General features: G+C 45.2%; 1 protein-coding gene across 1 annotated transcript in view; it reads left to right on the forward strand.

Annotated features, from left to right (window-relative positions):
• PLXNA4 (plexin A4) overlaps positions 1–17,914 on the forward strand; it is a gene marked incomplete at its 3' end in the record, with an annotated part of 457,578 nt that overhangs the window by 282,270 nt on the left and 157,394 nt on the right. Inside the window, exon 4 of the mRNA XM_080363684.1 lies at positions 14,038–14,138. Coding sequence (XP_080219810.1) covers positions 14,038–14,138 — 101 coding nt within the window. The remainder of the gene's footprint in view (positions 1–14,037; positions 14,139–17,914) is intronic.

Raw genomic sequence — 17,914 nt, forward strand, 5'->3', positions numbered from 1 at the left:
AGACAGGGAAGTCAGATCACTGAGCTCTACAAGGATGCTCCAAACTCTTCAAAGCCACTGGTTTCTTTTTGGGGATGTGGATGAGACCTGGATAAAAGGGTCCAGGAGGGTCAAGTGGGGTCCTGACAAGAGGCACACATGTTGGTTGGAATGCTGGTTGTATTCCTCCTGCCGGGAGGTGCTGAGGCTGCCCTGGCACTGAGGGAGCTTCTCTGTCCTAGCTGCTGGAGGCAGATAGGAATCATAGATTCATAGAATCCTTTTGGTTGGAAGAGACCCTCGAGATCATCAAGTCCAGCCATTAACCTAAGACTGTCCCTAAACCATGTCCCTAAGAACTCATCTATGCAACTTTCAAACCTCTCCAGGGATGGTGACTCCACCACTGCCCTGGGCAGCCTGTTCCAATGCCTCGCAACACTTTCCGGGAAGAAATTGTTCCCAATAACCAATCTAAACCTGCCCTGGTGCAACTTGAGGCCATTTCCGCTCATCCTGATGCTTGTTCCTGGGGAGCAGAGCCCAACCCCCCCTGGCTCCAAGCTCCTTTCAGCCAGTTCAGAGATCAGAAGGTCTCCCCTCAGCTCCTGTTCTCCAGCTGAACCCCCCAGGTCCCTCAGCCACTCCCATCACACTTGTGCTCTAAGGAGTAGGAGCGAGTCCTCTGAGCTGCACGACATGGCTTGTGATTCAGAGAAGCTCTCCAAAGTCTTGGCCTTAGTCCTTGCTTTAATTTCTTTCCCCTTGCATCCTGTGCCAAACAAGCCTCCCTTCTTCTTTGTGGTCAGGGACAAAAAGGTATTTTTGGGTTGGTATTCTTTCTTCTTGCATGGAGTGGTGTGCACTGTGAAATGTACCTGAGCAAATTCCCCAGTCCAAATCAGATTGTGGGCTTTGTAAGGGATGCCCACAAGGGAGGCAGGTGTAATAAGAGACGTGAAGCCGGCGTGGTTTTGATCTTTGAGGTGGAGGGCTCGTTTAAGGTGCTTCAGCGGGTTAATCCTGCTCCCTTTCAAGATGCCAGTTTGAGAACCAGCTGGATGGAGTCAGCAAAGGTTTTGCGGGGTCCTTTGGGCCTCCGTGCTTTATGCATGGGCCAGCTGGCAGCGTTCATCTTGCAGCCATCCAACACCGTCACCCTCCCTAGATCTTGTCATTGCCCCCCCCAGACAACACTCCTGCTCCGCAGCAGCTTTTGTGAGTTCAATACCTGGCATCAAGGAGCTGAAATGAGATCTCGTTATTTCACATGGTACCAAAGAGCTACTGGGGAGTGTTGGAGCCCTTAAATCAGGTTTGAATCAGTTATCTACAGGGACAAAAGTTCTGTTTCTCTACAGATCCTCATGCCAGCTGTTTTTTTCCCCAAGAAATCTGGGCGCTGTGTATGATTTTCCATAAAAAGAAAGGTGCAGTGGGAGTCTCAGCCTTCTGTTTTGGCTGCAGAAAAATATGAAGAAGTTACAGGAGAGCAAAGGAAGGAGAAACTGATGGGAGAAATGAAGAACCTTGTGTGCTCCTGCACAAGGGTAGGGATCCATGCATAGGCCTGAATTCAGAGTTATAAGCAGCAGTCAGGAGTAACAAAGACCCATTCATGCTTGTTATTCATGTTATTATTCATTGATCTTATCTAACTTGAGGCTATTTTAGAGAGGTGCAAAGCTTTAATACACAGGCACTGGATAGTGCAATGCCCCTCTGAGGGCGACTTCACACACCTGAGACTTGAAATGCCCTTTATTAAATATCCTAGGGAATATATTCATAATTTAGATGCATCAGTGAGACCCCTGCTTTAGTGATTCATGATGGTTAGGAGGGATAATATTAAATAGTAATGTCCTTGTATAAGTCTGAAGCTTCTGCTTCCTCCTGAATTGGACCAAATGGCAGTTGAGCAGCATGTTTTTATGAAAAATAGGATTTTTTTCATTCTTTGAGGAAATAGATGATTCTTTAAGGAAATAATGAAGTTTTTTGTTTGGATGCCCTGTCTTTACTTTTCCGTACAGCACTTGAGTCAACACCGCAGCCTATTCCCATTAAAAAATAAACCAGCTAAAAATAACAAAAAGACATCTCTGAAATGTCTTAATAGTTGGCAGGTCTGAAAGAGCCTGAGGGTTTCCCTGGTAGTGTTCTCCAGGGATCAATATTGGGCCCAAAGCTATTGAAAATTTTCATGAATGAGCGGAAAGTTGATATTAAATCCTATGGATAAAATATTCAATGGTGGAATGATTAGCTCAGCATTAACGATGATTAGGACAGAGCGTGACTTTGGCTCCCTCGAACAAAACAAATGCAAACTTCTCTGTCTCGTAAGAAGGAATGTAGGTCAGGCTGGAAAGTGGGAGACATGTCCTAGAAAGCAATGACTGAAACGGATGAGCAGGATATTCCTTTACGTCCTTGAAAAGGGTTTTTCATAGTCCAGCCCATAACAGAAATGAACTGACACCATCCTGCATCCTCAGAGGAGTGTAAGAGAGTACACAAGTAGTAGTCATGCTCTGCACTCAGTTCTGGAATCTCCTTTTGTAAAAGAGCGATAGGAAAATGAGCACTAAAACCTCACAAAAATTATTTGTAGGGAGCAGGAAGGCATGATTTCCTCAAAGGGATTCAAAAAAGCTCAGTTTTTTAATTTGTCAGAAGGAATATTGAGGAATGACAAGATGCGCGTGTCTGAGCATCTTCATGGGGTGAAAACAACAGGCTTAAAGGGCTCTTCAACCTAAAGAAGCAAAACAGAATAAGAATCAGTGATCGGAAGACAAGGCCCAAGAAATTCGTATTAAAAGTAAGGCATGTACAAGCTTTCTATGGTGTGAGTGATTAACCACTGGAATGTACTGCCCATGAAATGGAGGATTCTCCATTTCTTGGTATCTTCACACTGAAATGGGAGGTCTTTCTGGGCAACATGCTTCACCTGAAACCAGATTATTTGGTTCAATATAAAGGTAGATCACAGTATCACAGTATGTTTGGGATTGGAAGGGACCTCAAAAGATCATCTAGTCCAATCCCCCTGCTGGAGCAGGAACGCCTAGGTGAGGTTGCACAGGAGCATGTCCATGTCATTTTAAGGCAAGACAAATGTCTGAGAAAGCTGGGAGAACATGTAGTGCTTGCTGAACTTGATTATGCACTTAATCCATTGAAATACAGGCACCAGGGACTGGAGTGGAGCAACCCTCATTGCACTCGGTAGGAATTCTGCATTTCAAGCCCTCCATTAATTAAAGTATTGCAGAGAGGGAGCTGGGCTTTGCCAGGAACAACTTCTCACTTATTCCACACTGCAACAAAAGCAGAGATATCTAAGAGGCAAAATATATATGCACCAAAACAGTTGCCTTCATCTCTGCCTGTTTGTTGTCTTTTTGGCAGCACTAATTACCACCCAAACCTTGAGAACACACCGAGCCCTCACAGGCATCAGCTGTGTCTGGTTTTCTCTCCCATTTAATAAATAGAGACATATATTAAATGGCTTAGGAAGAGCTCACTTCACATTTTCTCCCTGGATTTTGGTTAACTCTTGACTGAAACACTCAGTAATGTTGTTGGTGCTGAGTGCTCTGGAGAGGCACATATAACAACCATGGGAAGTCCCAATTTTGTGTCTCTAGGTTGGGCTGGTGTATGTTTTATGCAGCACAGGGTGAACTGCAAGCAAAGGTTATCATGGCTTTCCCTGCCTCAGATCTTAAGTTTTTGGTTTGCAGATTAACTGGTGTGACCTCAACACTCTTCAGCTGATGCTATCACTCCAATTGATGCCGCCTGTGGCAGGCTGCGGAGCTCGTGTCAGCTGAGATCTGGTGACACTGCATGGAGAATGACTTGTAAAAGTGGAGAGAGGAGAAAGGTTGAAGAGAGGAGTAAGTGTGAGGGTGTCTGGGAACAAAACAAATGCCCATTTTTGTGGTGAGAAGTGTGTCCTGTGAGGAGCTGTGTGAAGCTCAGTATATGCTCACGTTGCTAAAAGCAATCAAGTTCACACAGCTTTATGAGTTACCTGCCATTTGCTGAGCCTGTCGTAAAGCAATCTTAATCACGGCTTAAGCTGATGTGTTTTCTTTCACAGCTGAGATAAGCTGGAAGGATATGCATGGTCAGATGCCTCAAGCTGAGAGGTGGACTCTGTTAAATGCAGTAGCTTAATAGCTTTTGATGGTGTGGTCAAGAGCCTGAGAATTCAGAGAGGAGAGAGGTGAAGAAAGCTACAAAGAGAAGACCTAGGGCACCAGGTAGCCTTTACTTTTTGCCCAACATTTGACTAATAAAGGTAAATAAATGGTCTAAAGAGAAAGGGAAGCAGGATGGCCAGCAGGACCAGGGTAGTAACTGTCCCCCTAGGACTGGGCACTGGGGAGGCCAAACCTCAAATCTTGGGGTCAGTGTTGGGCCCCTCACTACAAAAAAAGCATTGAGGTGCTGGAATGAGTTGAGAGAAGGGAACGGAGCTGGTGAGGGGCTGGAGCACAAGTGTGATGGGAGCAGCTGAGGGACCTGGGGGGTTCAGCTGGAGAACAGGAGCTGAGGGGAGACCTTCTGATCTCTGAACTGCCTGAAAGGAGCTTGGAGCCAGGGGGAGTTGGGCTCTGCTCCCCAGGAACAAGCGCCAGGAGCAGAGGAAACGGCCTCAGGTTTCTTCCTAGAAAGGGTTGTCAGGCATTGGAACAGGTTGCCCAGGGCAGTGGTGGAGTCACCATCACCAAAGGTATTTAAAAGATGCATAGATGAGGTTTGTAGGGACATGGTTTAGTGCCAGAGTTAGGTTATGGTTGGACTCTGTGATCCTGAGGGTCTCTTCCAACCAAAATGATTCTATATTTCTATGACCGGAGGTATGAGGTGGTTTCATGTGGAGTGTGACTGAAGAAGCAGAAACTCCTCAGCATGGGAAGAGGTGAGCTGGAGTCCATTGCTCAGAATGGTGAAATTATGAATGGCAGAAGAGGATGGATAGGAAGTGATTGTTCACCACATCTGCAAATACAAGAATTTCAGGGCATGAAATTAAACTGTTGAAAATCAGGTCCTGAGCAAACCATAGGAGATGATTCCTTTGAGCAGTGGGCTTTGGAACTGTGAAACTCGCTGCCAAAGCAGCTGTGGATGCAAAAAGTCAATGTGATTTTAAGGATAAAGCAGAAAATTAGAGAAAGATCTGTTCAGGTTATGGAATACAGACACATAGGACTCAGAAGTTCCCTTCACTGAAAATAGCCTACTGTGGTCATTTCATATATGCTTACCCTGTTTTTATGCTCTCCTTAGTGCCTTAAGGCCATGGCTAAAGACAAGAACGGGGATGTGTGAAGTGTTGATCCCAACCAGCGTAGCTGTTTTCATGTGCTGTTACAGGGAATTTTAAGTCTGCTCACAACTGAAGAAAAAGGCATTTTTCAAACTGTCTGCCAAAATTTCTGCATCTTGGTTGTGCATGTAGGGGTCATATAATCCTGCATGAGGGAATTAGATCAACACAATCAATCCTTTATGAACCGCATGGCTTGTCAAGCGGTGGAGCTAGAAATCCAAAAGGGGGTGTGGGTGGCTGGGGACAGAGCTTAGGCTAAGGCCCTCCAGGCAACAAGATGAAGACATCTTCACCCAGGGAGAAGATGAGGGTACAAAGGTGGGGTTTGGAATGGTGGGAGGATTAATCAATGAGAACTGACAACAAGGAGACACAACAAGCTACCCAGGAGGGCTGCTGAGGTGAATGAATCTGCAGGAAGATGCTCCTTCATAACTGAGGGTGAAGATGGGAACATCTGGAAAGATAGTGGAACAAGGTGACCTGGAAAGTAGCCAACATCATTAGAAACAACTATTAGCTTCTCCCTCTGTGTTTTAATTGTTCACGCCTCCATCAGGAGCCTTCAAGTGATGCTGGACTTTAAGAAAGCCCATTGCAGTGACATAAATTACATTACAGGTCCCAATTAAATCTATATATAAACTTTATAGAGCCTGGGTAACGATCTATCCCTTGCTCAGCAGGCATGCTTCAGCAACCACACAGGCACTGGCTCTCATTAAGCCTGGGCTGGCCCTGCATTAATTATAACAAGAAGATCTCTATTTTGAAGGCTTTGAACACAAACATTTAGCCAAACCTCACTTGTTTTACAGTTTATAAATGGAAACATTTGACTGTGGTGAAAGAAGATTTAGCAGTAAACAAGGCAGGGAGGATCCGAAGCTACCTGGACTTGGCAGGGAAAAACACAGATTGAATATTACAGGCAGAGAGAGTTGGCCAGGGCTGATGGTTTGCTGGGTGATTAAGAAGGTGACTGGTTTCATCAGGCTTTGGTAAAATCACTTGACACTCCTTCCACACCTCTGAGGTGGCAAAGTGTGATTTTTACAAGGGACAAGGCTTCCTAATAGATTTCTCGCCTTGTGTAGAGAGTGCATCAGCATGCCAATGGACGCACTGTTGCTATTCCAGCTGAGGAAATGTTTAACATTCTTGGTAAGGAAAAAAGACAGTGAATTCAGGGGAAAACTAGAGTGATATTCAATGCTGAAACATCTCAGCACATGCTGCTCTATTTCTAGGTCTCCAGCCATTCTTGTAGCAGGTTGGTGTGTCCCTATCTTCTCCTCAAGCATTGATGCTTTTGGGAGAAGAGTCATTATTATGTCATGGTAGACTCCTTTGAATAAGGGACAGGGTGTAGGCTGAGCAGTTATGAAGGGGGAACCTGGGAAGTCGCCAAGCCTTTGAGAAAAGGACTGAGATAATCTTTGTTATCCGAGCGCCTGTTCCTTTGTAAATAAAGCCAGAACAGAGGGCAGGAATGAGCTTGGATGCAGCAAAGCACGAGGGTTGTATTTACAGAGCAGATGGTGAAAAGCACTTGTTCAAACACAGTCCGTGTCATCACACAAGGTCTTCTGAGTTTCTGGAACAGTTTTTTAGCTATGCAATGTAGTGGGTTTCTTCTATCACCTCCTAGTGATTAAAGACGATGTATTTTGTATTGTGACTTATTTTTCTGGTGCTACAATTAGGAAGAGGGGAGAACTTAGCATATTTAGGGATTGTTTGCAATGGCAAAATTAAAGGAATAGCAGAAAATTAAGTATGGCATAGATGTGGGATTCCCCTCACCCAGTGTTCACTGTGTGTGTTGTGTCTCTGTCTGACCTGGCTGTCTAGACTTCTTTATCTTCAGTGGATACACATAAGAACATTCAGGGTGTGATTTATCTCATCCCTGGGTGGACATTTAAAACAGAGATCAGACAAATCTTGCCTTGCAAAAGGTCTGGCCTTCAGCAGAGCCTGGGTTTCCAGCTTAGACTCTGATGATGCGGAGAGACTTTGGTGAGAGGGCAGAGCCCTTGCTTTGCACTTCTCCTGCGACAGAGTTGTTCCCCACAAGCTGCAAGATTTACAGTCTTGATAGATCAGAAGTGAAGCCTTCCCAAAGTCCCCAACTTGGCTTTTCTGAGCCAGCAGTAAAACAGGCTCCTGCCAAAGGAGGCGTAGAGAAGAGAATTGGACCACAAGAAGTACAAAGAGTCTCATAATGAGAGCATCTGATGGGAACTGACGTCTCTTATCTTTACCTTAAATGGTTCGGGAGATCTTGGCACAGAGGTTGTGGGTATCAAATCCTTCTGTATCTCTCATTGCTTTGCTTCGGTTTGTGTGAGTGGTGTTTGGTTGTGGCTGACATTTGCTCTGGCAACCCCATAGTGAAGATTTCTCTCGCCAAAGATGCTCAGGACAGCTCAGGGCAGCAAAGAGGAGTGGAGGAGAAGCAGCACACATACAGCTGTAGGTAGGAAGCCCTTTGTGAACAAGTCTATTTGGACAGGTAATTTACCCTGCCACACAGCGGGACATTGGCCCCCTGCTTAATTATTGTGTCATTTGTCCTTGACAGCTACTGCTGCTTCCAATTAACTCTCCTTAATTAAAACCTCCAGTCTTCCAAGCACGTAAGCATGGACTTACTGGGGGGAGTGCTACAATGAAGAGGAAGAGCTTGGGAGTGTCTGATGAGAAATGACATTCCCTGTTCCAGTGGGACCAGCAAGTTATTTACTTATCATACTGGAGTGGCAGGCTGGAATCAAACCCAAATCCTCATCTATATTCCCACAGGAGCATCTCCTCTCCCAGTAGTTTTACATCATCTACATCCAAGTCCTGCTTCTTACCAGTATAACTAACATGCAGTTCAGCTCCCTGGGCTTTTATTTTCTGTGTTGCTGCTTTTTGGTGAGTTTGCAGATCAGGTGGATGAAGCACAGGGGCTCAAACAAGACAAGATGAATTCAAGGTACCTTTGTCCATAATTCAGGCCAAATTAAAACTGATATTCTGGGATGCCAGGCAGGTGACCAAACATCCTCACTGACCCTGTTTAGGGTGCAGAACCTGGTTCCACAAATGGTCTCTTAGGTGTTTTTTTGTCTTGCACTGTTTAATAAACTATATTATTCTGAACCCTCTCTTCAAGGCTTTGAAATCAAATAAGCTACTCTCTCAATCTTTCTGCAGTTTTTTGGGGCTGGCTGAGTCTTGAAAGATAGCAGCATTCACAGAACCCACATGGCTTGACAGAGTCACTGTTCAGTGTTTTGGAAACGTATCTTTTGACTGTTGGGAAGGAAATTGGCTACTTAAGATACCTTTTTGTACATTTAAATTAACTTAGTCCATCAGACTGAATAAACCCTGCCGCTGTATTAACATCCAATTATAACAGCAGAGATTGAGCAATGATTCACTTTTCAACCAGAATGTTGGCAGTTTAAGGGGGAAAAAAAAAAGTAATGTATATTGAAATAAAAAAGTCAAAAATGAGAGCCAAAAAATTTTGACTGAGCACATAGCAGGAGCTTTTGTGAATATATAATGGTAGAAGCGGGAGCCAAATTTGTAACAGGATTAGCCGTTACTGTCTATCAGATCCAAAAACCTCAATCATTTTGTTTTAAATGACTTTCTGTAACTCATTCATACTAGAAACAGAGGGTGGAAGTGAGGCAGGGAGCTGGAGAAACCGCAGTTTGGGATTTAGGCTGGATCAGAGGTGAGGACAGAATTTAGGCTGGATCAGAGGTGAGGACAGGCCCAGTGTTGTGTGAAAAGCCCTGAAGTCGTATGTAGCAGGTGAGCTCTGAACTGCACAGCAGTCTGCACGTTTTGCCAGATTTTTCAGGATGTCCTTGTGAGCCAGAAACTCATGAATGATTTCTTTGGGGACCTGTGAATTAATGGGATGATGAAGTGAAATATCTCTTCATCTCCTGCTGCAGCCACGACAGCTGGACCTGCTCATTGCTTCCTTGCTGCCCTTGAGAAGGACATCAGATTCACTTACCACTTGGCCATCTCACCCTGGATAGCTGTGGATAGGAGACAAGTCTAGACCAGGGATGTCAAACTCATTTTCACTGCTAGCCATATCAGCCTTGTGGTTGCCTTCAATGTAATTTTAGGAGTGTATAAATGTAGGAGTAGTTGTGTTTATACAGTCCTAAAATTGCATTTGGTCCCTTGAAGCACAACTGTGAGGCTGATGTGGCCCTCGGTGAAAATGAGTTTGACACCTCTGGTCTAGATGGTGAAGCTGCCTGAGGGATACAGGTCCTGACATTTTGGTCTGTCCTGTTCAAGCAGGGTGCTAGTGGTCAGGCTTCTGGGTCTTTCATGGCGCTGTCATCTTGGAAATCTCATGGTGGGCTGGCTGCTCTGGAAATGCTGCCTACCTCAGAGATGGTCAGAGATCATCTGTCCCTCTGGTCTGCTTTGACAGAGCCTTGGAAGCATAGCAGCTCCTAGATGTCCAATAATCAGCTCTTTTGTGGACTTCTTATGAGAACTTGCTCAGATGCATTAAGCCCACATCTTCAAAGATATTTTTCTCAGGGGGCTTCAGCTTGGAGAATAGGAGGCTGAGAGGAGATCTTCTCACTCTCACCAACTGCCTGAAAGGAGGTTGTAGCATGGAGGGTGTTGGTCTCTTTTCCCAAGTAGCAAGTGATAGGACAAGAGGAAATGGCCTCAGTTTGCACCAGAGGAGGTTTAGATTGGGTATTAGGAAAAATTTCTTCCTGGAAAGGGCTGTCAGGCATTGGAACAGGCTGCCCAGGGCAGTGGTGGAGTCACCATCCCTGCAGGTGTTCAAAAGATGTATAGATGAGGTTCTTAGGGACATGGTTTAGTGCCAATGTTGGATTAACTCTTGAACTCAATGATCTTCCTGGTCTCTTCCAACCAAAATGATTCTATGATTTAGATAGCACTTCAGCTGTATGAGACCTCATTTTCAGCCTCAGCTTTCATTGATCAGCTGGGGATATGTGTTTCCTCACATATGAGATATAAGTCCTTAAAACAACAGCAGTCTCTTCTTACATCCATACATTGCTCTAGCACAGTGAGGCCAAAATATCGGTTAACCCATGACCAGTGCAGGAATATAAATGACTCCAGCCTGGCTCATAGTGACCCCAAATGAAGGATATCTTGCTTTTCATAATCCTCTGTCTGCTGAAACTCTAGTTATATTTGCTGCAAAATGTTGACTCTGAGTTTCAACCCGATGAAAGCTCAGTGGTAGGGAGCTTCAGCGAGGCTGAGAAATGACCTTGAAAAGTTTGTTAGACTTTCCAAGGATGGAGAAGGGGTGGAAGAAATAATGACAGTGTGGTTTACAATGGAGATTTCAACCTTCAGTGCTGTCTAGTCCCGTCATCGCTGTGAATAATGGCAAGGCACCGTAATTGGGAGGTTGCATAGACTTTTCTTTTTCACATATTTTAGGGGCAGCATAAAAAGCTGACTGCTCTCAGGGGGCACGGTCAGTTCTCAAAACTTTCAACTTGGAAAGCTGAGCTGAATTAATTACAGTTTATATTCCAAAGGAAAATAAGACCTCTGATGTTCCTTATTTGCTTGATGTTCTTTTTCTTTTCGGCTGACGACCCCAAGGTGGCTTTCCTTTCAGTCGCAGCTCCTTTGTTTTTTGTAGTTTCTTTCTTTATTAATTAGGAGGTCTGACACTTAACAGCCTAAGACATTTATCAGCATGGTACAATTTTAATTATTCTCACAATAAAGCTACTTGAGGTGAACTCGTAAAAGGTCTCATATAGCAGGAACAACATGTAGCAATGCAAATTGTGGCACAGGACACCTCCCATTCTGGTATGCTTGATGTGATGTGGGATGCAGCTTGGTGCAAGCTCATGCTGTATAGTCATGGTCTCTGGGATAGCAATGCAAGCAAGGTGTGCTCCTACACAACATACAAACTATACCCTATAGAGACTGAGTACCCTAAATACACTAAAAAGGAAGCATTTCTGCAAATATGAAGATCTGGATCCCTAGGAGGTTCCTCCTGCCTTTGAAAGGAGCTTGCATATCCTTTGACAGCTAATTAAATAATAATAATAAAACCTACAGAGAACACATTTTATCTACTCCTTTTGTAGCAATTTATGAAGCAATAACAAATTTCTGTCCTCTAGGACTTCTTCCTTGTACATATATCATAGTCACAAGTGGATTTTGACTCAGAGTATTCAAACCCAACATCAATAGATGTTAGAAAATTGCATGTTCTGACATAAACTTCTTAACCAAGGCTCACTTCTATAAGACAGATGTAAAATAGCTCAGAAACCAAGGTTCAGAAAAACTGTCTGTGGCTAATGAGGATAAATCGAGCAGCAACATATGTTAAAATGAGGGTAGTTTGGGTAGGAACTGCATCCCTAATCTCAACTGTGTTTACAAATTTTTAATTACAAGGAGGAGATTACACAATCGATTGCATCTGGATCGGGAACAGATTTACAGTCTTTTGAAACTGAATTATCTGCCTCTTCTGCAAATACTCTGATGTTCACAGTGAAGATGTAGTCCCTAGATATAGATCCCTAGATGGGATCAAGGGAAAATAACTCACAATATATATTTATCAGGTGGAAACAACAGGTGGCAATGGCCAATATAAGAAACTATAAGGTCTTCACCCCTTGATATCTTCTTGTAAAAAGTTATATGTCTTTTTAGAACTTGGATACAACAGAGACTATTGGGTTCAATATAATTCTAATTGGGTGAAATCCTGGAGCAGACAATTTAGATTTGATGAATCGTTGGTACTTTCTTGACCTGAAACTTAAGAAAGGTAGAACAATCACATCCATGGCCAAACCATCTTACCTTTGAACCTTCTTGATACCTACAGAAGCCGGAATCACTCGTTCCTTCCAGTCTTCCTATTTTTGTTGCTCTCTGGTCTGTCCTGATAATAGTCTTACACTCAAGGCAAGAGATTAAATTTAACAAAGATGTTTTTATGGTGTTTTGTTTTGTTTGTTAGTGGTTTTTTGTTGGTTGGTTGGTTGGGGCTTTTTGGATTCTCCTTTTACATAAAAGCTTTCAGTAGCTACAGTTTGTTTCTTTGGGTAACTTGACACAGGCAATGGTAAATAAATAAAATCATATTTCTATCTGAAGTTTTCTAAAGCTACTACCACCTGCCAGAGGTAAAAATACAGATTTTTTTCCAGTTTTTGCTCATAGACTTATCTACTGCCATGTGGGATGTCTGTGTAGGGGTTAGAAAGACAATTTCTGATACAAACAGAAAAGGTCTTCATAAATAGCTGGATTTTTGCCTGACAAATTTATATATAAAAGCCAGTTCTTGATTCATTTACAGATGCAATCAGAATGAATCTCAGTCTATCACTTCACGGCTCAAGCTCTCTTGAATGTTGCACCAAATAAAAAATTGTCACTAGGACCCAGGTGTATTCTCTTGTCATTTGTCACAAGTAACTGTTCTGCAGTTTATCGCTGGCAGTTCTCAGTGGTGTTTCATCAGGATAATACCACACTATATCATCTGAAGGAATAAACTCTCCCTGCTGACATGAGCTGGGGTGAAGGCACTGGCAATTGACTGTATATTATAAGAGATCTCTCAGGCTCATTCAATGGAAAAGAGACTATCAGGTCCAAATTGTATGTTTGGCTTCAAAAGAAGTAAGGGGCTTGCAAAACCTAATAGGAATCAAAAGGCTCTGGTCCATTAGACAAGAGGTCAGGCTCACCAGTTCATTCCGTCTTTGAAATCTCTGACTGAAATGCTTTAATTAAAAAGGAAGAAATAAAAAAAAAATGCAGTGTTTTGGTGATAGGTGAGTGTTTCAGGTCCATCTCTAATGCCTTCTGAGCTGCAAAGTCAGGCTGACAGCAAGCTCATTCAAAGCTGGTGGGCTTTGTCCTTTGCGTGCTGGGAGCAATGTCTCCAAGGATGGGACAAATGACGTTTGGAAAGATGTGGGGGAAATGGGGAGGGGATCTAATGCTCTCCTGGGACTGGTGGTGGTTCAGGCGGTTGTGGGAGGGAGACAAAGACATCATGAGACCTCAGTTCTCGCAGGGAGCCAGAAAACAATGGGGTCTACCACCAGAGTGTAGGAGAGCATTGAGATCCATCAAGTTTCATTTGCTGCAGAAAATCACATGGTGTTTAATTACCTCAAGGTACCAGGTCCCCATATGCTGCACACAGCCTGCCTGATTTGCTTATTCCCTGTGAAACTGTGCAAGTGAGGTCATCTATTCAAGGCCAGGCTGGACTGTGTTCTGAGCAAACTGATCTGGGTGAAGATGTCCCTGCTCATGGCAGAGGGGTTGGACTGGATGAGCTTTGAAGGTTCCTTCCAACCCAAACTATTCTATGATGCTATGATCTATAGCAATGAAGTGTGAGAGGCCATGGGGAAGTGGGGGAGGCCACAAGAGTTCTGCTCTGAACAAGGGTTGCACAAGGTTGAACTCTGGAGCAATCTGCAGCCATGTGCCATCATCTGCCCTACACCTGCGGAGCTCTGGAGAGATGTCCCTTTAGGAGGACAGGCTCCAGGGGAAGAAGACGGGGAAGGTGGCCTCTCCACCAAGTCATTATGGGCATTGCAAAGCCCTGTGAAAAGCCTGACAGGTTGTCCCCTTTCCTCTTGCAGCTCACCCGGGTGCCTGTGGAGTCGTGTAGCCAGTACGAGACCTGCAGCGAGTGCTTGGGCTCAGGAGACCCTCACTGTGGATGGTGTGTTCTTCACAACACGTAAGTACCTGCTGGTGTTTGCCACTGTCCCAGCTCTGCTTTTTCTGCAGCCATCTTCCCCCATGGCTGAGATAACACACGTCAGAGCTGCAAGATGCTGTTTCAGTCCCTGGCTAAGGCAGGTGAGCAAATGAGACATGCAGGAAGCTCCAGCAAGGACTCTGGGACTTGCTGGGGGAGACTTTGTTTAACCAAGAAGCATTTATTGGAAGACTAGAGAAGAGAAGGGTGGTAGATACTGGTCAGATCTCCTCAGCTACCTGACGCACAGTCTGCTGACTTCACCCCAACGTGCTTTGAATCAAACCCTTCAGTAGCTCTTCTCTAGGTGACAATGACTTTCTGGTTTCCATTGTTTAAGGCAGTTTGGCTCTGACTCTCAGCCCAGCTCAGACACTCATCTCTGCATCTCCAGCTTTCCACTGCTGACCTCAACCTCTCCTCTTTCAGACTTATCATGATCTCAGTCACCTTTAGAGAGAAATCAGGTCCCTGTAAATGTCATGGGGTTCACTACACGTTAGGTTTCAAGGGGACATTATGGTTTGTATGCTTATCGTGGGAAAACATTGACCCTGAAGTTGAGTATTTGTCCTCTGTGGGTCAAGTCAGCTGTGCCAAACGAGGACAAATGAGCTAAACTGTTCATTTGGCTTATCTGGCCAGGATGCTGAGAAAATTTGTCTGAATCCACATCCTTGGGCTTCTGTATAACGGGCCAAGCAGGCACTTCAGTTCACCATTTCATTATTCAACAGTACAACGCAAGGAGCACTGGATCCAGGTGTCCTCAGGACTGGGAGATTAGTTCATTGGCTTTGTTTTCTGTAGGCTTTTTAATGATGCTATTGATCTTGAAGTTTCCCCTCTGCAGCCTCCACTGCCAGTAATCTCCTGCGGAGACACCTCTGCCAAAGCCGTGGAGAAGGAGGTGTCAGGTTGGCTGAGCTCCTGACTCTGAGTGGCAGGGTGGTCTCATTTGCCAAGAACCTCTCAGCAGAGACCGTGGCTGGAAAGTGCATTGGATCTGTCTAACCAAACGTCTCCAGCTGAGCGTGGCTCTGCAGGGTGCTGTCACTCCAAGGCTCACAATGTCCTTGGCAGCGATGGAGGGTTTTTCTGATGGACCCTGCTCTTGCAGTGTGTCTGTCTTCTCCTGCTGAGTTCACCTCTGTATTCTTCCTGTTGCATGGCAAACTCTTGTGGTGGAGACAGTGATCCAGTTGAAGTGATCCTCTTTGCTACCTCTCTTTTTTGGAAAGGAGGAAAACGGAACAAACCTCTGCCATACTCCAACCTTCTTTGGATGCTCTTTAGCTTGTGTGACCCTCATCCAAAACCATGACAGCATGCTTAATTTCTGATCAGATCTAGGTGACCCAACGCAAAACCTGTCCAAAAACTTGGCTCAGGCTCTGGAATTGTTTGAGGGATCCTTGGAAAACCAGTCCTGAGTTGTGGTCTGGTAGGCATGAACCCATGAAACTTTCACCCGCTGACCTGAAGAGACTTCCAATTGATGTACAGTTCTATAGTATGCTTCCATCTCATCCTCCATCCATCCTACAGAGCACTATATTTTGCTGTCAATAGAGGGGCGGCAGCACAGACTATCTGCAAGCAGTGTAGGCAAGCGTGAATTTGATTGTTGATTGTACCACAGCAACACCAGATATTTCACCTCCTGCCATCCAGGGTCAGTGGCAACAAGCAACCAATACACCCAGCAATAAATCCCCAAAAGGAGAGAAAAGGGGCAGAGACAACTGCAGATTACCCAGCAGCTCATTGTGGAGTGTCAGGAAGGTGACAGCTGGTGGTGAGTGAGAGTGGCAACATGGACTCGACTAGAACAAGAAAACCCTGTACAAACTTGGTCCTTCAAGGGGAAATTTGGCCTCACAGTCTGAGCCTGGTTGATGACACAGTCCCCACGTCCTCCTTTCTCTGGTCACTTAACCTCTGGTTCCTTATATGAAAAAGAGGCACCTCTTATTTGTGTATCTTGCAGCAAATTCACTGAGATTAATTCTCTGTGCATTTTTTTTGAAGCAGTTGGAAATAAAATGTGACCAAATCCCACTCCAGTCTTCCCCTTTCCCCTCGTTTCCATCGTAGTCAAGAAATCTAATTTCTAGTCCCAGTTTGGAAGGTGTTTTCAGGGCAGCTTTGGGTGTAGTGCTATGGGTCTCAGTTTCCTCATATTTCTAGTCAGTTCTGAACGCAAATGAGGCATTTATATCCCATTCAACAAGGTTTGGCTGTTCAGCATATTCTGGGTAAAAGTGCCATAATACTGAGGACCTTATTAGAAATTTTTGCATATTAGAATCTCTTAAGATTCATTAACAGACTTTTCCTCAGGTGAGATGCATTTTTAATGGCTCCTGCACAGGGATATCTGGGGAAATATGCCAACAGCATTTCCCCTTGTGAGTGCTAACCCTTCCCACTTCCCTCCCAGTCAGGAATCCCAGTGCCTTTCCAGTGATGTGGAGCTGATGTGGGAACTGTTTTGTGGATGGGATGGAGGAGGCAGTCAGGCTGTACAAGACCAGGGGTAGAATGGTACTGAAACCAGTCTGTGGGTAAAGCCATGCCCTTCACTCTTCTCTCTCCTCCAGTATAAACCATCAAGAAGAACACTGGTAGACTGGTAAAAGCTGCCAGATGGGGTGCAGTGTCTGTCTTTCTTTCTCTCTCTCATGCGTGTCTCTGTTATTTTGGGATTTATGGTTCAAGGGCCGACGCAGACCCTTTTTCCCAGACCTCCCCCCATTTCCAAGCTATCCTGCCATGTGAGAGATCCGGGAATGCTTGGGGACAGCTCTCCATCCGTCGTCTCTCAGCGGGGCTGGGCTGTCTGTGTGGAGGGCGGCGTGCCAGGGCTCAGGAATCGATTTCCATGGCTCTGCTGTCCTAACCTTACACTGAGAAACTCGAGTCCGCTGAGAGAGAAAGAGGTAGACAGACCCACAGACGGCTGCAGGAGAAAGGAGAGGGGGAGGATTGATTGGCTTCTACCCCAAGAAGAGAAGAGACGATACAGAGCAGGTCACCGGAGCTTTTCATCGCTGTATCTTTAGCCCCGATCTTGTCCCCCCCCTCTCTTTCCCTGCTATAGCTGAGCTCCCCTCCTGGGCTCTGTTCAGGTCTCTTTAGCCAGCGATGAATCATTTAGTTGGTGTAAATTGAAAATGTGGCGCTCAGTTGCCGCATGGGTCTCCAGGGGACTGTGAGGGGCCAGGGTGGGAGCAGGGGGGAGGAACCAGGCTGAAAAGCTAATAGCTGGCACGGAGGGGCTCGGTGCCTGGTCGCAAGGTCGAAGCAATGTCACCAGCCTGAATGGCAGGCTATAGAGAGGGATGAGAACAGAACAAAGTCTCTTCGAAGCCTGAAATGAATTGCAGCTTCCTTATGTGTCCAAAGATGTCATTCATTATCTGACCACCCCTCTCAGTTCCTCTGGCAAGTTTCTTCTGTCTTCATTCGTATCCAGACTGCTAGTCTCCTCTACCTCCTTTCCCCCTCACGCAAATTCATAGAATAGTTTGGGTTGGCAGGGACCTTCCAAGCTCACCCAGTGCCATCCCTGCCATGAGCAGGGACATCTTCACCAGCTCAGGTTGCTCAGAGCCCCGTCCAGCCTGGCCTGGGATGTCTCCAGGGATAGTTCATCTACCACCTCTCTGGCCAACCTGGGCCAGGGTCTCACCACCCTCAGGGGCAACAATTTCTTCCTCATGTCCAGCCTGAATCTCACCTCTTTTAGTTTA

Source organism: Nesoenas mayeri, assembly GCF_963082525.1.
Source record: "Nesoenas mayeri genome assembly, chromosome: 1".
Taxonomy (NCBI): domain Eukaryota; kingdom Metazoa; phylum Chordata; class Aves; order Columbiformes; family Columbidae; genus Nesoenas; species Nesoenas mayeri.